The 19,264-nt window shown below is 45.7% G+C and overlaps 1 protein-coding gene across 1 annotated transcript in view; it reads right to left on the bottom strand.

Annotated features, from left to right (window-relative positions):
• The window catches only part of SS18L1 (SS18L1 subunit of BAF chromatin remodeling complex), a 38,302-nt gene that overhangs the window by 16,668 nt on the left and 2,370 nt on the right, over positions 1–19,264 (bottom strand). The window contains 5 exon segments of the mRNA XM_081949751.1: positions 1,294–1,458; positions 2,561–2,758; positions 4,132–4,276; positions 7,660–7,744; positions 11,747–11,823. Of these exon segments, the coding sequence (XP_081805877.1) occupies positions 1,294–1,458; positions 2,561–2,758; positions 4,132–4,276; positions 7,660–7,744; positions 11,747–11,823 (670 nt within the window).

Here is a 19,264-nt window from a genome sequence, read left to right as displayed (position 1 = left end):
AGGTAAACACTTTGGCAGCAATCCAGTCTGCCAAGCTATGACACAGATCTGAGAGCATCTCCAACTCTAATGATCAGTTGATTCCTGCAAAGGGCGTGTCCACAAGCAGCCCCTTTATAGTCTGGAGAAGAATCTAATTATCAGCAGCTGAGAGCAATTTACCTCCTGTAACTGCTCAATTGCTCCTTACGCCAGGTAGGACGCCGGTAACGAGCATCTAATAACTCACTGCTGATGTCTGACTCACTGTCCCGTGACTCCTCCCCACTGCTCCAAGGCATGACATCAGGAGCCCCCTTCCTTTGGCTTTCACCACTGCTCCATGCCTCAGGCACCTCCTGGTGGCCAACCAGCCTCTCTGCGCCCTGCTCAGAGTTGGAACCCTGTCCAGGGTCCTCCACATCCTCCTGAGCCGACTCATAGGGACCCTCGCTGTCTGAGTCTGGTGGCAACTCCAACGGCTCCTGCTGGGCCACAACAGGTAACATCATCAGTGCTGGACCGTCTGTTATTTTTATTTCCAACAGCTTTCTTTGGGGTGCCATAAAGTAGGGATCCTCACAAGTATTGAGAAGTTTGCAGCTGTTGTGGCCGCTAGCGGTCGGTGGAGCTGGCAGCAGGGTCGGACAGTGAGGAGGTTGGGGAGGAACATGGGCCACTCCTGGAGGCTGGGGAAGGCTCGGACAAGGGCTCTGCATCAGAGGCAGAGGTGGGGCCGAGGCCGTCTTGCAGTCCTCTGCTGCCTTCGGAACTAGACAGCAGTGAGGCAAAGTAACAGCTGGAGCCTATTCCCAGTGTGCGCATGCACAGACCAGAAGAAAAGAACAGCTGAGAAATCAGGGTCGACTTGAGAGTAAAGCCACAGGTGGGAGGTGAATGGCCACTCCCATAGGAAATAAAAGAGGAGCAAGAGGGGAGTGGGATTTTGCAGGAAACAATTCGTTCGTTCGTTCATTCATTCGTTTCAGGAGTGTGAAGATCTGTCCGTGAATCTCAGAGACTCTGTGCCAAGTCTTTCCTTGCACCGCACTGCGTTTGGAAAATATTTACATGGCAGATTTCCAAGTTCGATAAGGTCTGTGGTCATAACTTCACCTTTGAAAGACGGTTTGCCAAAGCCTTTGCTGAAGGTGAATGAGAGGAATTCACATTCGTTTAATAAAAGGGGTTTTGTCGGGACCAGGAATCTGCTTCACACTTTTTGGGGAAGCCTAGGCCAGAACAGCTGCTTGCTATTTGCACAACAGTCCCTGGGAATCTTTCTCAATCTGGAAACCCCCTTTTTACGCTCACCTTGCTGTGAAGCTCGATAAGAGCCCATTGGCCGCTGCCCCATGAGGCTGTTCCCTTGATTGCTCTGGCTCATCATGGCAATGGAAGACTGCCCTTGGTAATGCTGGCTTCCCGCTTGCGGAGAGTTGTAATGTGATGTTGCCGCTTGCTGGTGAATCATGGAAACTGCAACATAAAAAAAAATGCAAGCTGGGTTCCCACAACATGCTTAACTTGGCTGCTGAATTAACCCAGTTTCTGAGTTTGCACAAAGTCCTAAACCATGAACACCCTTAATTAACAAAGACTGCTTGGGTTGACCGGATATGCTAAGGTCCAGAGAAAGGAACCAATAGGATTAACATTAACACCTAGATCCCTCTCATAGTTACTACTGCTGATCCAGGTACTCAGAATAACAGAGTTGGAAGGGACCTTGTCATCTAGTCCAACCCCCCACTCAAGCAGGAGACCCTACACGAGGGCTGTCAAACTCAAGGCCCGCGGGCCGCATCCCAGCCTGCAGGGTGCTTAAATCTGGCCCATGGGGCCAGCCTGGAAATAGCAAAGGACCACCCCGCGGTGCCTCCTGCAGCCAAAATAGGGTGGGGGGACTGCGTGCGCCCTTCCCCGTGCCCCTTTTTTGGCCTGGATGTCCTCCTGCAGCACCCTGCCAGCCAAAATGGTGGCATGGGGAGGCCTCCCTCAGCGCCCTGTTTTGGCTGGCAGAGTGCTACAGGAGGTGTCCGTCTTGTCTCCTCCCTCACCCCACCAGCCCACAGAGAACTACAACACTGATCCAGCCCTCAAAGAACTTGCCCTACACCATTTTTGACAGATGGTAGCCCAGTCTCTTCTTGAAAGCCTCCAGTGATGAAGCTCCTTGAAGGCAACTTCTGTTCCATTGGTTGATTGCTCTCACTGTCAGAAAATGTCTCCTTATTTCTAGGTTGAATCTCTCCTTGGTCAGTTTCCATCCATTATTCCTTGTCTGGCCTCTGGGTGCTTTGGAAAAGAGCTTGACCTCCTCTATTTGGAAAATAGATTGACACCCCACACCCCCCAAATACTCCTATTCTACACTTCTGCGTTTGCTCCCCCCCCCCCCCCAACTGCAGGACTTTTATTTTTCTCACCACTGCACCGCATCTCATTGGGTGGTTTAATTAATGAATTAATGCCATGAACTGATTGCAATTATTGAAAGCCAAACTGGGCACTTGAAGGTCACTTGAAGAGGCTGCATTGGTCCAAGCAGGGCAAAGGGCAAAGATGAAGTCCACTGTACCTGGGTTGGACTGCATACTGAGATTCGCTCGTGAGACGTAGTTGCCGATCGATCCCTGGCCTTGCATGGCAACGCTCTGGGATGCAGGCACCGCATGGCTGTAACTGGGCCCAGTTCCATGGCTACTGAGAGTCATGCTCAGGGAAGTCGTTGGCATGGTACTCTGGCCCGACTGCTGCATAGACACATGGTTGGGACCTAGGGAGAATACAAACAGAAAGGCAGGAGAGACACATTCCAGTCAGCAAAGCATACTTTTTGATCAATCACAGTGTCTGCAAAAAAAGGGGAACGCCCCCCCCCCCCCCCAAACAAAACAAAAATCTCATATTGCTTTCTCTGGGTCTGCTCCAATTCCTTGTAATATAATCCTTTTTGAGTTGAGGGGCCTGACCTCTTGACTCCCTTTTTAAGTCTTTAAAGGCGCCTCCCTTAGATAGGTTTTTAATTACTGCTCATCTAAATTCATTCTTAATATTTTAGCTATTTTCTAATCCCTCTGGATAAAATTGTAAATTAAGTTTGACTTTGGGGTATTTTAATTGTTTTTACTTGCATTTTGCTGTTTTAATTAATTGATTATTTATTTATTATGTGTTGTACAATGCTTTTATATCTCCTCCTTGTTATTTATTTGTTGTATAATAAATTGTACGCCGCCCCGAGTCCCTTGGTGGAGAGGGTGCGGCATATAAATTGGATTAATAAATAAATAAATAAATAGTTGCATGGTTTTCATCTTTTTATGGTAAATGACAAGTAACTAGAGTAGACATGCAGGCAAAACGCACACTTGTCTTCTTCGTTTTATTGCTTTTTTGCTTTGGGATGTTAAGATGCCCAGAATTATTTGGGAATTCAAGAGGCCTCTAAATTAGACAGACAGACAGACGATAGATATAATAGACAGACAGACAGAGATAGATGATAGAGGCAGACAAACAGACATGTATACAGATAGATATAATAAAGATAGATGAGATATACATATATGTATAGATATAATAATAGCTGAGAGACAGACAGATATCGATAGAGAGACAGACAGACAGATATCGAAAGAGACAGACAGACATAATAAAGTTAGATTTATATATATATGAGATAGATGAGAGACAGATACATACATACATACATACATACATACATACATACACAGAGAGAGAGAAGATAGGCAGAACAAAACAGCAAGAATAACATCCTACAACTGTGATCCCTGAAAGGTGATGCCGTATCTGGAATATCCTTGCAATGCAAATGAAAGGAGAAACAGCTCAATGCTGATTTGAGACTGGATCAACATTTTCACGCTTAGCTTCCCCCATCCTGGGCATCCTGCAACTGTGGGAAAAGTGGTGGTTGCAGAGTCCTGGCCGCTGCTATATAAACTGAAAACACGCAAACGTTTCTTCCCCATGGTTTTAGAAATGCGTTAGACCAGTGTTACTCAACCGTGGGCACTTCAATTCCCAGAATACCCCAGCCAGCTCTAAATATTCAACCTTGATTAGTTGTAAAACCCCGTTACAAGCATTTGTGATGCAGTTGCCAGGCAACCGTGGACCACTTACCATTGCTAATCTGACTCTGCATGAGAGACGATGTTGGAAGCCCCGTGCTGATTGCATCACTGAGGTTGCTTTGTGAATGGAGAGACTGATTGGAGGCACTCTGACTCATTCCAGCTGGACCGAGATTCATGTTTTGTGTTGGTGGCTGTGAGATTGGAACAAAAAGACATTTCTTAAAGGAGCTGGGTTTTCTTTCTTTCTTTCTTTCTTTCTTTCTTTCTTTCTTTCTTTCTTTCTTTCTTTCTTTCTCCCTCTCTCTCTCCCTCTCTCTTTCTTTCTGGATGAATGGATGGCTGGATTGATACAACTGATATACGGGTGGTCCTTGACTTACAACCACAGTTGAGTGCACAATTTATGCTGTTAAGTGAGATACTTAAGAGAGTTTTGCCCCATTTTAAGACCTTTCTTGCCTCAGTTGTTAAGTGAATCATTGCAGTTTGATCAGTTAGTTACCCGGTTGTTAAGTGAATCTGCCTTCCCCATTGACTTTCCTTGTCAAAAGATCACAAAGGGGGAATCATATGACCCTGGGACACAGCAACCATCATAAATACATGCCAGTTGCCAAGGGTTTGGACTTTGATCACATGATCATAGGGATGCTGCAAAGGTTGTAACTGGGAAACACGGCCATAAGTCACTTTCTTCAGTGCCATTGAAACTTTGAATGGTCACTAAATGAACTCTTGTAAGTCAACAACTTACCACCTGTAGTTGCCCAACTCACCATCATGACTCTACCGTGTTTCCCCGAAAATAAGACAGGCTCTTATCTTTTGACCCCCGAAATAAGTGGTTGGCCTTATTTTGGGGGAGGTCTTATTATTTTTGAGGTGCAGGAGGCGACGAGCGTGGTCACCTCATGGCTGCTGCTGTGTTGCAATATTTTCGGGGAGGGCTTATTTTTAGGGGAGGGCTTATTTTAGCACATGTGCTGAAAACCCCGATTGGGCTTATTATCCAGGGAGGTCTTATTTGGGGGGGGGGAGGGAAACAGGATAGATAGCTCACCAAATAACTTGAAACCAAAAGAATGAAACACTTTGTAAACAATAAAACGATCATCATAAGATGATGTGGCACAGTGGTCAGAATGCAGTATTGCAGGCTAACTCTGCTGACTGCCAGCAGTTCGAATCTCACTAGGCTCAAGGTTGACTCAGCCATCCATCTTTCCGAGGTGGGTAAAATGAGGATCCAGATTGTTGGGGGCAATATGCGGCCGCTGTAATCTGCTTAGGGAGGGCTGTGAAGTATTGTGAAGCGGTATATAAGTCTAAGTGCTATTGCCATCATCATCATCTATTTTTTAGGTTGGGGTTGAAAGAAAGAAAAAAAGTGTGATCACATCTAGATTTAATGCTTTACGGAAGGCCAATAAGAGATGCTGTTTCAGGGGCAACAACAGAGGAGACATAACTCCTAGGTGCCACTAGATGGCACTCTCTAATAGATGGAAACCAGAGGACATTGATTTTGACAGGTCTGGTACCCAAGTAGGGATGGAGACAGATGGCCCTGCATATAACCTGGTTCCAGGCTATGCAGGGCTTCATGGGTGATCACCAGCCCTTTGAATTGCTCTTTCCTAGTAATTAGGGTGGCTCACAGAGTGTTACATGGTCTTGTTGTAAAGTGTGTGTTCTTGGAGCTCCCTGAGCTTGGTTGTTTACTTGCAAATATTTCACTATCTAACAAGGTAATGTCATTAGTGTGGGCACTGATGATCTTACCTACCGTAATTTTTGGAGTATAAGACGCACCGGTGTATAAGACGCACCAGGATTTTGAAGAGATAAATTGGGGGTGGGGAGTTTTTGCTCTCTGCAGACCTCCCAAACCTTCTGCATGCCTCATTTTTTGTGAAAAACGGGGGCATGCAAAGAGTTTGAGAGGCCTGCAAAGTGCTCCTGGGGGCAAAAATAAGCAAAAAATTGCCTGTTTTTTGCAAAAATGGGCCCGTTTTTTGCCCAAAGACAGGCATGCATAGCCTTTAGGAGGCTTGTAGAGTGCTCTTGGGGTCTTTTGGGGGGGGGGGGAACAAGCAAAAAATGTCCCATTTTTAGCTAGTTTTTGCCCTCCACAGTCCCCAGGAGCACTTTACAGGCCTCCTACATCCATTTTTCCTGGGAGAGCACATATTCTGACTTTCAGCAGAATTGGTGTGTTTCAGAAAATCTTTGGCCTGATTATCAGTTTACCTGAGAAAATATTTTCTAATATAAATACCATAACGAGTCATTTGGAAGCCATTCCACTCAAACATGCAAAATTTAGAACAGCTGTGAGAAATTTGTTATCAAAGAAAACTCAACAAAGGCTCCATGAGGAGAGAGACAATCTTTCAGCCTACGTGCCTGAGTTGACCTCAGGAAGGTATGAAAAGCCTTTGAGGGGGAGGAATGAACCAGTAAAGACTTAGAAAAGCAGCTACAATAGTTCAGAGATTGTTTCTTGACCTATCTCAAGGAGCTGACAAGTCCTCTTGACAAATATTAAACTTTATAGCTAGTATTGTTTTCTGGCTATTTAACCCTGAGAACAGCATGAAGCAGTTGTGAAGGAAACAGAAGCACGGCAAAGTCAAGGGTCCTGATAAGGACACATAAAGCTTCTGTTTTGGAAGAAAAATAAAGCATGCAGGTACGTGAGTTCCTGTAGTTCTTCAACTGCAGAATTCAGTTAACTGAATATATAACTCTTTCCTTTTGATCTATGATTAGGTTCGTCTCCTCTTTCCCATCAAATATTCCATTACCGCACATCCATTTTTCTGAAGGGAGTGGGGTTTCGATAAGCCAAAAATGCCATATTCAGTGTATAAGACGCACCCAGATTTTCACCCTCTTTTGGGGGGGGGGGGGGAAGGTGTGTCTTATACTCTGAAAAATACAGTAGTTTAAGTAATAAAACATCTGCAAGAAAACAACCAAGCTCAGAAAGACCCCTCATTTCAACCCAGAGCTACAAATATTCTTCTTTATCGATCGATTGTGTCTTCTCAGTTGCTCCAATGCACAGGTATAAATCACACCCCACATCTCTTAGTCCACAACACGAAAAATTAATTCCACTGCAACCCACACACCCAGGTGTGTTTCTGGTTGTTCCCCCACCTCCCATAAAGCACAATCAAAGCAGTGGTGAAATCTAATTATTTTGCCCACCGGTTCTGTGGGTGTGGCTTGGTGTCATGTGACTGGGTAGCCATGGCCAACTTTTTTCCCACTTTTTAAAGCATTTGTTTCCTGCCAGTTCGGGCAAATAGGCAGGAAAAAAATGCTTTAAAAATGGGGGGGAAAGCTTCTAAGAATCATGCGGCTCAAAGCTGAGCCATGCGATCCTCGGAAGCTTTTTTTTACTACCGGTTCGCAGAACCAGGGACAATCATCCCTGGTTCATCCGAACTGGGCCGAACCAGGAGGATTTCACCCCTGAACCAAAGGATACTGCTCAAACTGAGACTTTCTTTGACTTGGCTCATTCAGCAATAAACCTGGTTTGATTTACAATGAAGATACTTACAGCAGGCAGCAAGGACTGCATATTCTGATTGGAGTCTGCTATGGTGGCCAAATAAACCAGATTTCTGTGTAAGATTTGTTGGTATCTATAGACATAAGAAAACAGCACATATCTGAGAAAAAGAAACAGTATTGGAAACATTTTACATACCACTCTATAAGGCCTTGGTAAGGCCACACTTGGAATATTGCACCTAGTTTTGGTCGCCACGATGTAAAAAAGCTGTTGAGACTCTAGAAAAGAGTGCAGAGAAGAGCAACAAAGACGATTAGGGGATTGGAGGCCAAAACATATGAAGAACGTTTACAGGAACTGGGTATGTCTAGTTTAATGAAAAGAAGGACTAGGGGAGACATGATAGCAGTCTTCCAATATCTCTGGGGCTGCCATAAAGAAGAGGGAGTCAAGCTATTCTCTAAAGCACCTGAGGGCAGAAGCAATGGGTGGAAACTAATCAAAGAGAGAAGCAACCTAGAACTAAAGAGTAATGTCTTGACAATTACAATTAATCAGTGGAACAGCTTGCGTCCAGAAGTTGTGAAAGCTCCAACACTGGAAGTTGGAAGAAATAATTAGAGCAGAGAACCGGTTGTTAAAATTATTTGAATCCCACCACAGCCCCCATCCCTCTCAAAATCCATTGTTTTGAAAAAGTACCTCTGCACTAGATGTATTGATGCTACAACCAGTTCATCAAACTGCTCAGAAAGGTAACAACCGGTTCTCCCGAAAGGGGTACGAACTGGCTGAATCCCACGCTGGGGGGTGGGGGGCTTAAAATGGATGCTAAATATTCCTGGATTAATCCAGTGCCCTGGAACTAAATCACCTGAAATGAGAGGGGGGGTGCAAGAGGGAAGGGAAAAGCACCAGAAACGTCTGCAGTTTGAGAGAGGCGGGCTGTTTAGACGCAGCCTGCCAGAATGGGATGAAACGATTTCAGCGTGCATTTCATTGCACTGGGCTTCGTTGTCGTCTGAACCCAAGTGGAAGTTACAAACAACGCTCCTTACTACCACTGATCATGTTACCTAGTTTGGGTAAGGAAACTTCTGCAAGAAAACAAACAAGCTCAGAGAGCACCAAGGACTTTACAACCTCTTACACGAAGCTAAACTGAGTTCGGCTGACAGTGGTGGGATTCCAAATATTTTCCTACTGGTTCTATGAGTGTGTGCTTTGCCCACGAATCAGCTGAGCTAAAAAAACAAGGCAATATAGGACAGGGAACAACGAGGGGCAGGAGGGCGGGCCCAACCAGAGGTGGTATTTTCCAGTTTTCCAACCTACTTAAAATTTCCGCTACTGGTTTGCTTGAACCGGTCCGAACCGGCTGAATATCACCTCTGGTTCGGCAATTTGGGTTTCGGTTTTGGTTGAGACACCAGCTGTTGTTATTTAGTCTGTTGGGTGACCCCAAACTCTATGATAAAGGTAGAATTTCATTCATAGGTGTAGCACAAATGGAAAACAAATGTCAGACCAAACAAAATAAATAAGGCATGGTTGAAAACAGACGCCTTTAGAGACGAATGCTTTAGACGGCAGGGGTCTCCAGACAGGACCAATTTAAGACTTGTGGACTTCAACTCCCAGAATTCCTCAGCCAGCAGGCTAGCTCAGCAATTTCCCAGAATTCCCACAGCTGTCTTAGGAATTCTGGGAGTTGAAGTCCAATTTGTTAAGTTTGGAGACTTCTTCATTAGAGGCAGGGGAGTAAAAGAAATCAAGATAACTGCCATACCATGTTTCCCCGAAAATAAGACAAGGTCTTATTTTGTTTTGATCCCCGAAATAAACGCTTTGCCTTCTTTTCAGGGAGGTCTTATTATTTTTGAGGTGCAGGAGGCGGCGAGCGTGGTCACCTCATGGCTACTGCTGTGTTGAAGTATTTTCGGGGAAGGCTTATTTTCAGGTGAAGGCTTATTTTAGCGCATGCGCTCAAAAGCCTAATTGGGCTTATTATCTGGGTTGGTCTTATTTTCAGGGAAGCAGGGTAGTATATGCAAGAAAGAGGGCATGGGAAACGTGATTGCAGCCATCTTGACTTTTTTGCCCTCTCGACTCCCACTATAAAGAACAATGTTAAGATCCTGGCTAAAGACAAAGGAATTGTAGATGTTCTCCACATTGGCAATAATAAAATTATTACCGTGTTTCCCCGAAAATAGGACAGGGTCTTATATTTTTTTGACCCACGAAATATAGCCTTGGGCTTATTAGAGGGGGAGGGCTTATTATTTTTCAGGTGCAGGAAGCAGCAAGCCCACCAGCCCCACCCTCTCCGTCCCACCATCTGCTTGCCTGCGGCCACAATGACCCAAGTTCTCCTTGCATCCTGGACTTTGCCTGTCCTGCTTGCTGGCCGCGGAACAGCTGACTGTGCTGCTCTGGCCTCACGGGAGGGGGAAGAACGAACGAACACACACACACCCTCCCCCTCCAAGGCAGCCCATCCCTTCACTAACTTGCTTTCCAGCTCCATTCTCCACTCCACGTGCAGGACAAGAAAAGTAGACTGTGTGCCTATGGTAAAAAAAATTCCAGAAAATACCTTCCAAGTTCTCGCAAAAAAAAAAAAAAATCTCGCGAAGTTGGAAGTAAACTAACAAACTACTTTTCTTGCCCTGCACGTGGCAGTGGAGAATGGAGCAGGAAAGCAGGTTAGTGGAGGGATGTGGCTGCCTTGGGGGGGGGGGGGTTAGGGATCTCTCTCACACCCACCCACACACCATCCTTTTCTTGGGAGCTCTGCACAGACGCAGAGAAGGCTTCGGATAGAGCATTTGGGGGATGTGCGTCTGCGCTGAGATCCCAAGGAAAGAACGATTGCCAGGAAAGGGGGGGGGGATTTTGCCTCTTATCCTGTTCTGAGTCTGTGCTGAGCTTCAGAACAGGGTAAGAGGAAGGAAAATCTCCCCTCCCCATTTTCAAGCCGTTCGCAAAAATGCCTCATTCCGAGCCTTCAATCCTGCAATATGCTGAAGGCTCGTAATGGAACGTTTTTGCAAACCGTTTGAAAATATGGAGGGGGATATTCCTGCCTTTCCGCCTGTTCTGAAGGTCACAGGATAAGAGACAAAATCTTCCCTCCCGCATGCCTTCAATACTGCAATCCTGGATAATATGAAGGCTTGGAATGTGGCGTTTTTCAAACCTCTTGAAAATGGGGAGGGAGGATTTCGTCTCTTACGTATCCTGTTCTGAGCTTCAGATCAGGGGCAGAGGCAAGAATATCTCCCTCCCCATTTTCAAGCCATTCACAAAAACGCCCCATTTCGAGCCTTCAATGTGAATATGCAGGTGAGAAGTGACCTCCTGTAGGCATTAAAATCCATACGCTTGGGACATTGGAAGAAGCCCTGCGAGGAGATGCTGCTGCCGAAGTGCAGGAAATCTGTCCGCCGCCCCCCCCCCCAACCTGCAGATCGTCCTTTCAAAAGGGAGTTTCACCAGGAAGAAGAGGTGGCTGAAGGTGGCGTTTGTGTCGCCTTCATCCTGGTGAAACTCCTCTTTGAAAGGACGATCTGCAGGTGGGGGGGGGGGATTTCCTGCACTTCAGCAGCAGTGTCTCCTCGCATGGCTTCTTCCGATGTCCCAGGTGTATTGATTTCCATGCCTTCTTTTCTTGTTCCGTGGACGGAATTGCGAGCTGTGACTGTCACCGTTAGGCAAGGAGGGCATGAGGCATTTGGGTTGTGTTGCTTGGGCTCCGGCTTCTTTTGCAGCCGCAATTGGCTGCAAAAGCGACCGGCGTTTGCTGGAGGCAGAGGCCTGAGCGGCACCCGCGAATCAGCTGCTTTGTGAACGGAGCGGCCCAACTGATCCGATTAAGGGGCCAAGAAGCCCTGAGGTGACCGGGGAAGGGAAGGGCTGCCCCCTGTTCTGGCTAAACCCACCCCTTCACTAGGGCTTATTTTAGGGGGAGGGTTTATATTTTTGCCCACCGCGAAAATCTGGCATGGCCTTAGTTTCAGGACATGTCGTATTTTTGGTGAAACATGGTATTTTCATCCGCTGACAGTTGGCCAGGAAATGACAAACTCATCGCATTATTTTAGCATCAACCTTATAAATCCATACTCACTGAGTACATTCTGCTGTTTTGCCCTTGCTCTGATAGTCCATGATGCACTGTATCAGATGGTGATTTTCATCCAACATCTGGATTTAAAAGCAACAAGAGAGATCCAGCCCATTACTGATTGAAACATAGCTAAGAAACCTCATTTGATCCTGCTAAAACTTTTGATCCTCCTTCCACCATATTTATGCATTAAGTACTATGACATCTAAACAAGCAATTAGCAAAAGTAGGGGAATAATATTTGAACTCAGGGAAATGAAACGTTTCAACCATCATCGAAATTCATTTTAATTTTTAAATTTAGCTCGCCTGTATTTTTTGTCAGCTGGAGGCAGTTTACACGGCAAACATCCCCACCTGTTTTCACCAGCACAACAACCCGGCGAGATGGGTTGAGCTAGGAGGAGGAATTGGAAAAAGACTTGGGCGAAAAATTTGGAAATTTGATGTTATATAGCAGTGACAGCTAACCTTTCTGTCATTGTGTGCGATAGCACGCGCCCGCAGCCATAATGCAATGGGTGCACGACGCCCACGTGCCCCCCTGCCCCTGCAAATGAACGTGTAACCTCCGCAAATGTGCCCGTGAACACCTCCCCAATCCCTCCCCCCGCGGATGTGCCCCGCCCCCTTGCCCATTTTTGGCTTCCAGGTTGGTGCAGGAGGTTTTCCAGGGCCAAAATGGGGTACAGTGGGGGCTTGTGTGCGTCCTGTACAGATAAGTCTATGAGTTATGACCATAACGGAGCCTGCCCATCACAGTTGTAAATCACAACAGTTGTAAATCAGGTCACCAACATTAACGACTCAATTTCATGGCTTTTTTTTTTGCAGTGGTTGTTAAGCAACTCTGAGTTTTGTTAAAAAATCCAAAAAGTAATCAAGGAGAGAAGCAACCTAGAGCCTCGGAGAAATTTTCTGACAGTGAGAACAATTAATCAGTGGAACGACTTGCCTCCAGAAGTTGTGAATGCTCCAACACTGGAGACTTTTAAGAAGAGAAGAGACTGGACAACCACTTGTCTGAAATGGTATATAGGGTTTCCTGCCTGAGCAGGGGGTTGGACTAGAAGACCTCAAGGGTCCCTTCCAACTCTGTTATTCTGTTTGCTGTGGCTGCAGTTTTTTTCTAAAATCTGGAAGTAAATGCCAATTTTTTGGCAAAACGGTCATAAAACACGATCCTATTACCACGAGACTTTGCAAACATCTGTTGGCAAGCACATGAAATGTGGTCACATGACCTCAGGGGGAGGGGCTGCAGCCATTGGAAATTTGTCTATGGATGTAAGTACCCCCTGATACGTCCATCGTAACTTTGAATGGTTGCTAAACAACCAGTCATAAGTTGAGGACTGAATATTACTTATTTATGAAACTACGGCTAAAAACATGGTGGCATCTCAGATTGGGTGACTTGATTTATGCATTGCATCCAAAACCATGATTCACAACTCACAATGGATGAGTTCACACACCCGATTAAACCAGAGTCAAAAACAACCATTAGATTCACTTATGGCTTTAATATTCTTTGTTTGATTTGGGATGGATATATTACAGGAAGTCAGACTATTGTGTTAAGCATATTAAAACAATCTAAGGTTCTATGCCATGTGTGAACCCAGTCTCAAGGCAAAATACGTATAAAACACACCCATAAATTGTAAGAGAGATAAATATAAATAAAATACAGGGGGAAAATGCTGAAAAAAGCAATCGCGATTCTTGTAAAAATTCAAGGCCATTATCCTAAAGGTAAAGGTTCCCCTCGCACATATTTTCTAGTTGTTCCTGACTCTAGAGGGCGGTGCTCATCTCCATTTCAAGAGCCAGTGCTTGTCCGAAGACTTCTCCGTGGTCATGTGGCCCGAATGACTAAATGCCAAAGGTGCATGAAACACAGTTACCTTCCCACCAAAGGTGGTCTCTATTTTTCTACTTGGCTTTTTTAGGTGCTTTCGAACTGCTAGGTTGGCAGAAGCTGGGACAAGTAACGGGAGCTCACTCCCTTACACGGCGCTAGGGATTGGAACCGCTGAACTGCCGACCTTTCTGATCGACAAGCTCAGCGTCTTAGCCACTGAGCCATCAAGTCCCCTTCCATTATCCTAGCCTAGCTTTATAAATGGCTGTATTCACAGGACACACTGAATAACAAGCTAAAGGATTAGATTTCAGCATTTTAGGTTAGCATGTTAAGCTCCAGCTGTGGTGGTAAGGTCAGGGAGAGCAAGAAAAAATGTGTCAGTTCCATAAATCACGGCTGAGTTAATCAAACAGACTAGAGTGTGTGTGCAAACATGGCTTTTTATGTATAAATCCAAACAAGGCATGGTAGTAAGTGGGCAATTTGCCACTGTGATGTCATCCTTAAGAACACTTCCTTTTCTTTAGCAGTCAACGGAGTTGCCCCAAATATGCTTTTCCCCCCACCTCTGAAGATGTTTCGCTTCTCATCCAAGAAGCTTCTTCAGTTCTGTCAAAACTGTCAGAACTGAAGAAGCTTCTTGGGTGAGAAGCGAAACGTTTTGAAAGAAAAACAAAGTCCAATTGCCTTTTTAAAAAAGCACCTTTGATTTTTTTGAGCAAACTGTGATCTGGTTGATGGAAAATCTCCATAGATGTCCATGGGGTTATTTGTTACAGGATCCAATCTGGGTCAATGACCAGGACTAGAAGCTTAGTCTTCTGGGCTTTCGGAATTGGGAGCTTCCCAAAGCATACACTCTGCTAGAGAGACGTTTCCTGAGGATGGGCTCCAGCAGGAATCCCAAAGCCCAGAAGACTAAACCAGAGGTGATATTTTGCCAGTTCGCCCCAGTTTGGGCGAACTGGTAGTGGCGATGTTGGGAGGCTCTGCCCACCTGCCCAGACGTCATCACAGACGCTCTGCGCATGCACTCCTGGTCCGAACCAGTAGCGAAGGAAAGAGGATTTTATGCCTGGACTAAACCTGTTCTGACCGAGGCTTCCCAAGAGCATGAAGCAAACTCCTTGTTCCGACAAAAAACCCTTTTATTAATTTACTGTGAATTCTGCTCATTCACATCCAGCAAAGTCTTTCAAGGGAGGATTTACAGTCACAGACCTTATCTGGCTTGGAGAGCTGCCAGGCTTCAAAACTTGGAAAGGATCTTGGAGAATCACGAACCAATTAAGCAAACTAATGGTCTCCTGCAAACTCCACTACCCTTTCGCTCCTCTTTTATTTCCTCTGGGAGGGGCCATTTATCATTCACCTGTGTCCTCACTCCCAAGTCGACCCCTGTTCTTTAGCTGTTCCTGTCGTCTGGCAACTCTGCGCATGCGCACACTGGGAACAGGCTCCAGCTGTTCATCTGCCTCACTGATGTCTGACTCTGAAGGCAGCTGATAACTGGCATACAGCACTGATCCCATCTCTGCCTCCAACACAGAGCCCTCATCAGAGCCTTCCCCAGACTCCAGGACTGGCCCATGTTCCTCCCCAACTTCCTCACTGTCCGAATCTGCTGCCAGTTCCACTGGCTGCTGGCGGGCCACAACAAAACCTCTGGTCCCAGTGACCGAACCAGATTGGATCCTGCAACATTATCCTGGCACACGTATATTTGCCTTCATTTGGGAATTATTTCAGAAAATAAATAAATAAATAAAAGCATTCCCTTGATGATTTCAATGAGATTGCCATAACTTATCCTCCGTGACCTTTCAATGTTACAACAGCCCTGAAAAAGTGACTTATGACCAGTTTTCACACTTACGACTGTTACAACATCCCCATGGTCATGTGATCAAAATTCAAGGGCTTGGCCACTGGGATACATTTATGACAGATACACCATCCCAGGATGATGCGATTACCACGTGTCACCTTCCCAGCCGGCTTCCAACAAGCAAAATCAATGGAGGAAGACAGATTCGCTTAACAACCGTGTGATTCACTTAACAACTGCTGTGATTTGCTTAACAACCGTGGGGGGAAAAGGTTGGAAAACGGGGAACGATGCACTTAACAGCTGCCCTGCTTGGCAATGGAAAGTTTGAGCTTCCCTGCAGCCATGAATTGAGCCTCTTGATGCGGGTGAAGGAGGAGAGGGAAAAAGTTGGCTTGAAATTCAACATTAAGAAAACTAAGATCATGGCATCCGGCCCTCTCAATTCCTTGCAAATAGATGGGGAAGAAATGGAGCTAGTGACAGATTTTACTTTCCTGGGCTCCAAGATCACTGCAGATGGGGACTGCAGCCAAGAAATCAAAAGAGGCTTGCTCCTGGGGAGGAAAGCGATGACAAACCTAAACAGCATCCTAAAAAGCAGAGACATCACCCTGCCAACAAAAGTGCGTATAGTCAAGGCTATGGTTTTCCCAGTTGCAATGGATGGCTGTGAAAGTTGGACCATAAGGAAGGCTGAGCGCCAAAGAATGGAGGCCTTTGAACTCTGGTGCTGGAGAAGACTCCTGCGAGTCCTTTGGACTGCAAGGCGATCCAACCGGTCAGTCCTAGAGGAGATCAACCCTGACTGCTCTTTAGAAGGCCAGATCCTGAAGAGGAAACTCAACTACTTTGGCCACCTGATGAGAAGGAAAGACTCCCTGGGGAAGAGCCTAATGCTGGGAAAGATGGAGGGCAAAAGAAGAAAGGGACGACAGAGAATGAGGTGGCTGGATGGAATCACTGAAGCAGTTGGCGTGAGCTTAAATAGACTCCAGAGGGGATGGCAGAGGACAGGAAGGCCTGGAGGAACATTGTCCATGGGGTCACAATGGGTCGGACACGACTTCGCAACTAACAACAACAGGTCACTAGAACAAAGATATGCATGTAGTTTTCAACTTACAACTATTCATTTAGTGATTGTTCAAAGTGACAATGGCACTGAAAAAAATGACTTATGGCTATTTCTCACACTTACGACCATTACAGCATCCCTATGTAATCAAAATTTGGAGAGGCTTAGCAACTGGTTCATATTTATGACAGTACAGTGGGTCCTGGGATCACTTTTTGAGACCTTCTGATAAGCAGAGTCAATGGGGAAGTCAGATTCACTTAACAATCGTGTTACTAACTTAACAACTGCCATGATTCACTTAATGACTGTGGCAAGAAAGATTGTAACAAAACTCAATTAACAACTGTCTCACTTAGCAACAGAAATTTTGTGGTCGTAAGTCAAGAACTACCTATAAATAAGAATGCTACTGAGGTGTAACATTTGGGGTAATGAATTAGGACACTCCTAATCCAACCAGAAGCACAGAGTGTTCTGACCTAGGCTTCTCCAAAAAACACAAGGCAGAGTCCTGGTCCCAACAAAACCCCTTTCATCAAACGAATGTGAATTCCTCTCATTCACCTTCAGCAAGGCCTGGCAAACAGTCTTTCAAAGGAATATTTATGACTACAGACCTTATCTAGCTTGGAAAGTTGCCATGTAAATAGTTTCCAAATGAGGTGCTGAGCAAGGAAAGACTGGGCACAGAGTCTGAGATTCACGGACAGATCTTCACACTCCTGAAACAAATCTAATGAACAAACGAAAGAATTGTTTCCTGCAAAAGCCCACTCCCCTTTCGCTCCTTTTTTATTTCTTACGGGAGGGGCCAATTACCTTCCACCTGTGACTTTACTCCCAAGTCTACCCTGATTTCTGAGTTGTTCTTTTCTTCTGGCATCTCTGCGCATGCGCACACTGGGAACAGGCTCCAGCTGTTCCTCTGCCTCACTGCTGTTTAGCTCCGTAGGCACCTGATCACTGCCAGATGGCTTCGGTCTCCTCTCTGCCTCCAACGCAGAGCCCTTGTCCGAGCCTTCCCCAGCCTCCAGGACTGGCCCATGCTCCTCCCCAACCTCCTCACTGTCCGACTCTGCTGCCAGCTCTGCTGACCTCCAGGGAGCACAACACAGAGACTGGATGGATGACTTTGGCCAGCCATTCCTTTTCCTGTGAACTAGGAAATTAAAAACAAAATCCATAACCCAACTAGGTTAGACCAGCATAGTAGATTACAGTCAGTAATCTTCATTAAAGATGACTTCATCCTGAACAAGACCGATTCTAGCCAATAATAGTAAGAATGATGTCTCGGATGGTTTTTCTTTTAAATACTGTCAGCTGCCACCTCGTGCTTGCTAGAGCTTCATTAATCATTGCCATGTGTTGACAGTCTTCCATGGACTCGGGGGATGGTGGATGGGAGGGAGAAATGCTTTAGGAGGGAAAGCGAAAGTTTTAACTGCATCTTCCTGAGACACTGCTTCAAGGTCACCCCGCTGGGAGATAAAAGAACTGCAGACACTTGAAATGAACGTCTTGCTTCAACCGGATTGGACAGGGGGGAGGTGTCAGCAAGGGGGGGGCAATTAAGGAGGAAAAAGTTGAACTTAGGGCAGGGGTGTCCAAACTTGGGAACTTTAAGACTTGTGGACTTCAACTCCCAGAATTCCCCAGCCAGCCAGGCTGGCTGGGGAATTCTGGGAGTTGAAGTCCACAAGTCTTAAAGTTCCCAAGTTTGGACACCCCTGACTTAAGGATTTCAATGCGTGATTCTCAGTTCTGGCTATGCATTACTGCAATACACTTGACTTCTAATAAATAAAACTGTACCTTTCTCAAGAAATGGAGCCAAGGATCATTTCTGTTTAGGAGTACAAACTGTGGTGTGTTTGACATGTACACGAGACTCTAGAAAGAGTTCAGAGAAGAGCAACCATGATGGCATGGAACTGGAGGCTAAAATATATGATGAACGGTTGCAGGAACTGGGCATGGCTAGTCTAGTGAAGAGAAGGACCAGGGGAGTCAGGATAGGAGTGTTCTGATATTTGAGGGGGCTGCCATAGAGAGGAGGGAGTCAAGCTGTTTTCCAAGGCACCAGAAGGACAGACAAGGAACAGTGGATGGAAACTGATCAAGGAGAGATTCAACCTGGCAATAAGGAAATTTTCTGACAGTGAGAACAATCAACCAATGGAACAGAAGTTGCCTTCAGAAGTTCCAGTCATCACTGGAAGCTTTCAAGAAGAGACTAGACTGCTATCTTTCAGAAATGGTGTAGGGTCTCCTGCTTGGGCGGGTGTTTGACTAGATGATTATGATTTACAAGGTCTCTTCCAACTCTGTTAATCTGTTAAAACATTTTGCAACAGAGGAAAATGGATTGGTCCCTGACTGTCCCAGCTATTCAGCAGCGATCATCCACTTCCTAGATCAGGGGTGTCCAAACTTGGGAACTTTAAGACTTGTGGACTTCAACTCCCAGAATTCCCCAGCCAGTGGCTGGGGAATTCTGGGAGTTGAAGTCCACAAGTCTTAAAGTTCCCAAGTTTGGACACCCCTGTCCTAGATGCTTCATTTGTGCTCCATCAGTGAAAATTTTTCAAGAAAAGGTTGGTACGAGGTTTGGACTAGAAGACTTTCAAGGTCCCTTCCAACCTGATGCTCCATCCTCTTCCTCACATCCCTCTACCTGATGCTCCATCCTCTTTCTCGTCTTCCTCCACCTCGTGGTCAAACACAACAGATACAAAC

The sequence above is a fragment of the Natrix helvetica genome (assembly GCF_964273705.1).
Source record: "Natrix helvetica genome assembly, chromosome: 3".
Classification (NCBI taxonomy): Eukaryota; Metazoa; Chordata; class Lepidosauria; order Squamata; family Natricidae; genus Natrix; species Natrix helvetica.
Note: the sequence above shows the minus strand (reverse complement) of the source record. Positions and strands in the feature narration are given on the sequence as shown.